Source organism: Buceros rhinoceros, unplaced genomic scaffold, assembly GCF_000710305.1.
Source record: "Buceros rhinoceros silvestris isolate BGI_N320 unplaced genomic scaffold, ASM71030v1 scaffold9513, whole genome shotgun sequence".
NCBI classification, from domain to species: domain Eukaryota; kingdom Metazoa; phylum Chordata; class Aves; order Bucerotiformes; family Bucerotidae; genus Buceros; species Buceros rhinoceros.
Window position 1 is genome coordinate 13,014 of NW_010404197.1, and position 5,918 is coordinate 18,931.

At 50.3% G+C, this 5,918-nt stretch overlaps 1 protein-coding gene across 1 annotated transcript in view; it reads left to right on the plus strand.

Annotated features, from left to right (window-relative positions):
- The window catches only part of SPHKAP (SPHK1 interactor, AKAP domain containing), a gene marked incomplete at its 5' end in the record, with an annotated part of 18,381 nt that extends 12,494 nt beyond the window's left edge, over nt 1-5,887 (plus strand). The window contains 5 exons of the mRNA XM_010133290.1: nt 535-714; nt 1,540-1,626; nt 3,160-3,212; nt 3,297-3,481; nt 5,744-5,887. Coding sequence (XP_010131592.1) covers nt 535-714; nt 1,540-1,626; nt 3,160-3,212; nt 3,297-3,481; nt 5,744-5,887 — 649 coding nt within the window. The remainder of the gene's footprint in view (nt 1-534; nt 715-1,539; nt 1,627-3,159; nt 3,213-3,296; nt 3,482-5,743) is intronic.
- Nucleotides 5,888-5,918: the final 31 nt, after the last annotated feature.

A 5,918-nucleotide genomic window follows, 5' to 3' on the forward strand; every position in this document is an offset into this window, starting at 1 on the left:
CAAAGATCCTCCAGAAGGCCTCCTCCAGAGGCTGAGAGTCACCAGAGAGTCACAACCACAACACACTGTCCTCCTTCTGCTTCTAGACCTCTTTTGGATCTGCAGGGCTAACAGCGTAGAAAACCCTGGTGAGAAACGTTCTCACCCACCAGCAGGACAGGGATGTCGTGCTGGTGCATGTTCCTGACGAATGCTGTTGTTCTGCACGAACGTACACCGCGTACTTCAGCCCCCGGTCACTGAAGTGCAGTTCTTTTCGTGCAAGTTAAACCTTTCCTATGCCTTTTTCAGTAGAAGGCTCACCTTGTGCTGTGTTTGTTTATAGCAGTCATAGGAAGATCCTGGTTTTTAAGAACGTCTCAGACCATCTGTTCAACCAGGCTTCATGTATAAATTAGAAGCTTGTCCAGTCTCTCGCGTTTGTATAATTTTGCAGCTTGGTCAACTTTAATGAACAGTTTGCCTGAAGACTGGTGGCACCAGTGGGTTTTTCTGTGTCACAGTCCCAGTGTGCCTTTCTTGTCACCCCACCAGCACCAGTCCTCCGAGCAGACCAGATGCTGAAGTCGTAGCAGAGACAAAAGCAGCCGAAGAGTTTCCCCACCACCTGAGCAGCAGTGAGGAGAGCACGGGCAGCTGGTCCCAGCTTGCTAACGATGAGGACAATCCCGACGACACCAGCAGCTACTTACAGCTCAGCGAGCGATCCCTGAGGTACGTACCCACGCTGCCAGTTCTCGGTGTGCAGGAGGGTCTGATCAACCCAGCCAACACCTGGACTGCCACGTGTCAGGAAGGAAGGACACAGCTCGAGATTTGGGCAGAATACGGTAAAGAAAGCCTAGTGACAGAGATCTCCTCTTCATTTAAAAAAAAGCCTTTTGGCTACAGCAGGTCTGAGTGCATGGCATGTGACATGGGCTCAGGGAAACCCGATGGGGAAAGGCACTGCCTAACCAATCCTTCCTGTGCGAGGGAAAGTGCTGACAGCTGCTTTGCCAGTCAGGAACATACGGGGCCGTCCCCGTACCTGTGGGCTCCACCGGGTCCCCGATAGCATTTGGGGTGTGATGAAATGCTCTGAAACTGCTGCTGGCTACAGGCAGGGACTCTCCCAACAGCTCAGGACTAGGGCGGGCAAGCAAATGCCTTGCTGTAATTCGCCCCTCTGCAGGGTTTTTGCAGGACATGTCTGCACCGATAATCCTTCTGCTCAAGGACTCAGCAGACGGGCTTTCTGTCACTCATAAGCCATTCACAAGAAGATAGACACCTGGGGGGTTTTTCCCCCTGCAGTTCACAGCCTCATGCGATGCACGCTCCCTCTAGACCTATTTTAATGAAAGCCTCATTATTCTGAGCAGATCGGTGTGCTGCATTTTGGGAACCGCTTGCTGAGCGCAACTGACCGTGTGGAACTCTGTGTGACAGGGGCAGCCTCCTCACTTTGCCTTGCACACGAGTAAATTTTGAAGGGATGTTTGGAGGCGTGTGCAGTGCAGCTTGGCTGCACTAATGTTTAACCTTTTGCTTTGTCAGCAATGGCAACAGCAGCACAACTAGCAGTCTTGGCATTATGGACCTGGAGACTTATCAGGAGAACGTGCCGTCTTCTCCTGGGATGAAGTAAGTAGTCATCTGAAGTCAGACTCGATGTTTAGTCTCGTTTTAACTGCAAATCATTTGCACCATCTGAAACGTGCCAAGCCCCGCTTTGCGCCTGCTGCTGAGCCTGCCCTCGGGTTCAGGAAAAGCATGTGCAGAGTGATGGCCCCAGCCAGGGGAAGGCCACAGGGATCTTGCAAGAGAATGCAAGATCCAGCTGCTCTGCTAGAAGACATTTTGCGGCGGTATCGCTTTCCCTTGGTGGGAACTTTTTCCTCCAAGTAACTTCAAATATTATTGAACTCTACTGTAACAGCAAGTAAGGTCAAGCAAATAAGGATCAATTAAAGGAAAAAAACATGACAGCATTCTCTCCAATAATAGCAATAATAATCATTTAGCCCAAAGTACATCTTGCCTGTTGTTTCTGGGCATGTTTCTACTGCCCACGCAATTAAATTGCCAAGAGATGTGCAAATACCTGCCTAAAGGTTCTGGTCCCCTGAGTGCTGGTGTAAGCTGCCAGCATCGCAGGATGCCGCCAGGGCACGGCCACTGCTGCGGTGTACAGATGGTGCATCGAGCAGTGAACACGCGAGCTTCGTGAGGTGGGCAACAGCTGAAAGCCTTCCCCGCTCGCTACCAGACTGCCCAACTGCCCTGCTTTCGAGAGGCTCTTTTTGTGCGCGAGACCTGGGCGTTCGCATTTCAGCAGCCACACGCATTCTCTCTCAGCTGCCAATTGGAGACAAGCCTTGTTAAAATTGGAGACAAGCCTTGTTAAAACGTCCCCATTTCCACAGTGGGCAGCGATACCTCCTGCACGCATTCCTACAGGCGGCCCCTCTCCCTTGGATTTCTGAGGGATACATTTCTGACTCCCTTGGTTAGCTTTCAGGGGTAGAGGAGTGAGAAGCTAGTACTTCCACAGATCACAGCCAAGGCACAGGATCCTGTGACCTCATGCCTGGAGTTTCCTGCCTTACTTTAAGCGATGGCACGTAAGAGATGAAGATCTTGGGAAATTTTTGCAAGGTGTGCTCAGGATTAGTTTACCCAAACAGCAAGATACTTAAAGCCGGCAGGAGCTGAAGTCACTGATAGTTGTATTTAACTAAAGACTCAACTAGAAAGCAAGGCTGGACAGGTGGCTGCGGGGAGCGCAGCGCGGCGGAGCGCAGCGCGGCGGAGCGCAGGCGCTGGAAGCTCAGGATCTCTGCCCAGGTCATGATACTTGCGGTGTCTTACCCTGATGTCACCCGCTTGTCACCACGCAAACTGTGCAGGTATACACACCCTGGTGAAATGTTATACAGCGCAGCAGTGCAAGCGATTCATCCTGTTGGGGGAATGATGCTGCCATTCCCATTGCTTTTCCTCATTCACAGGTTAAATAAATGAAATATATTCCGTGTTTTATTACTTCATCCTGGGTAACTTTTTTCTTGCAGTTTTCTAGGTCTTACATTGAGGGAGGGGTTTATCCATTGTGAAGCGATGTTGTAGACTGTTCCTAAATATCACTAATAAGCTTTGTTGTTGTTTGTTTCTAAGTGAATTAGTAGAAGAAAAGGTTTTCCTTAAAGAACAGACGGAAAATACGGAGGGTAAGTTGAACCGCATCGATTAAAGCACACAATTTGAAGTAAACACAGGTAATTGCACAGTAACTGCGGGGATTGTTTTTCCAGAAAGTACCTCTGGGCTTTCGGTGGGAACAGCGAATTGTCAGAAGGAACTACTGGTGATAAACTTTGATCTGGAACCAGAGTGCCCGGACGCGGAGCTGCGAGCCACCCTGCAGTGGATAGCCGCTTCTGAACTGGGAATTCCAACCATCTACTTTAGGAAATCTCAGGAAAACAGAATCGAAAAGGTATTGTTTACCAGACTGTTAATTCACTTTAATCACAGTAGCAGTTATGATTTATTGAGTTACAGGGTACAAGAATCAGTATCACCACGAGACCTTCTCCAGAACGTCTATAGCATGCTTTGGGGAATCTGGTCACTGCCCAGGGCAGAACTGACAGCGTCCTTTACACGGCTGCTTTGGAAGAGCTGCAGCTTAAAAAATAAACATCACATGCATGTGGACACCACGCATACAACATTCTGCTATTCAGAGGCAGTGAGAGCTGACTATGATACGAGACGTATCAAGATTTCCTGCCTGAAATTCCTCAGGAGTTCTGAGGAGGGCAGAACTTTGTTCACCAGCTGCCGCAGCCAGGGATAGAGCAGGGTTCTGCAGGGGCCTGATGGGTCCCCCCGCATTTGTGCCACATCTGCTATGGCCAAAAGCATTGGCTTTATCATCACTTTTTGCTCGCAGAACGGAATTTCTGCCGGCCCAGGAACGGGTCCACCCCAAACGTACAGAAGAGACCTGTGAGATGCTGATAACCTGCGTCAGCTCGGGGGTGCTGCCCGCTGTCAGGAGACCGTGGGGCTCCTGCACGGGAGCTGGTGGGGAGTTCGGAGCACAGGCAGGGTGCACTGATCTCTGTAGGCATGTCCTGTCGTTAGCACCACCCTGAGGGACCATTTCAGCCTGGGCAGTGACCAGGCAGTGTTCCCTGGTACTGAGGTTTGCAGTCACACCTCTGTTCCTTGGAAAGCCAGGCTGACCGAAATCCTTTACATCACAGCGTGGAGACGAGGAACCACCTCCCCTGGCTTAGCAAAAAGTGCGTGCTGCCTGTGCCAGTGCGCTCTCCATCCCGCTCTGGTGAGCTCAGCCTCTGTCAACCCCGCTTGTGAAAGCGGAAGCCTCTTTCCAGAGCGGGACAGAGTGTGCGGAGAAGCCTGCCACGGCGTTAGCCCGAGCCAGCGCACCACGAGCAATGGTGAAGGCCAAAGCGGTCTCAAGAAGCGCAGGCCATTTCTGTTGCTGAGCGGTTAGTTAGTGCCACAGCCCAGAGACCTCCCAGGGCCACCCTCAGCGCTGCAGGAATGACTAAACTAGCCCAGGTCAGCAAGAACAGCTCCAACCTTACAGCTCACAAACGGCATCACAGTGTTCAAATCAATTAATGGAAAAAGCGTTAGAAATCAGTATTTTGGTCTTTTACAGGAAGATCATCTTGAGTCGCAGAGATATTGTTTGATTTTCTTGAGTGCATGCATTTGGGAATCATAAACATAATTTAAAATGCATTCAGCAGCAAGAGTCCAAATTGCAGCTCATCAAAGCGGCAGCTGTCGGCCTCCGCCGCGTGCTTTGGCAAACAGCTAATTCAATTGCCGAAAGACGCCGGGGGATAATGAGGCGCAGCCTGCCGGCGGCTCTGCTCTGGGAAATCGCGTGCCTATTAACTGTCATTAAAATACGTATTAAAAGTTTAGGCTCCAGTATGTAAATAGCAAACAGCTACACTAACTGGAGATGCACAATATTTTCTTGTGTGGGTTAAAACTGGAAACGTCGCAGGAGCCAGCTAATGAGAGATTGATTGTGAGATTCAAAGAAACGGAAGGCTTTGATTTTCATTTACGCGCTTCAGAAAAAAAGTGGGACCAGATGTTTGACACCGAGAAGCCCATTATTAAGTACAAAGTGGACAGAATTCGGGCTATTTTACAGCTGCTTAAGAACACAGATTTAACCTCTGGCTTAGCTGGAAGTTAAAAAAAAATTTATAGATACTCTGATTCACCCACAATTGTGGCAAATGTCTCCACATGACAGAGGTTTACCCAGAACACCCTCTCACTGGTACTGGACGATTATTTGAAATACTGTGGGGTGTGTAGGTGGGAGTACAGGAAATTGAAGGGCAGCTCAGGGTAACGAAGAGGGATTTTTCTTTCTTCGGGATGGATAGTTGCACTTCCATCTTTTGGCAGTGCGTTGTTGGTAACAGGGAAAGCTCACCTCCCCGGTCTGACTTTCACTGCCAGAAATAACTGATGAGAGCAGCTAATTTAGAAAGTGCCCTCAGATCCGGACAGTCTTGGGGAGCTGTGAACTCCAGAGGTGCGATTTCACAAACAGAACGAGCCCTTCCGATGCTGCGGGGTGAACTGTGCCCACTTACAGAGGGCGTCCTGGAGCAGCGCATGCGCTTTGACTGAACAAAACCTCCGTGGAACGTTCCCCACACCCTCAGCTGTTCTGTGTCGGTGTTCTGTTCAGTTTTTAGATGTCGTGCAGTTGGTTCAGCGGAAGTCCTGGAAGGTGGGGGACATCTTCCACGCCGTGGTGCAGTACTGCAAGCTCAGCGAGGAAGGCAGAGCAGCAACACCCAGCCTGTTCGACTGGCTTCTCGAGCTGGGTTAAGGGAGCCCGCCCCTGCGGCCTTTCCGTTTCG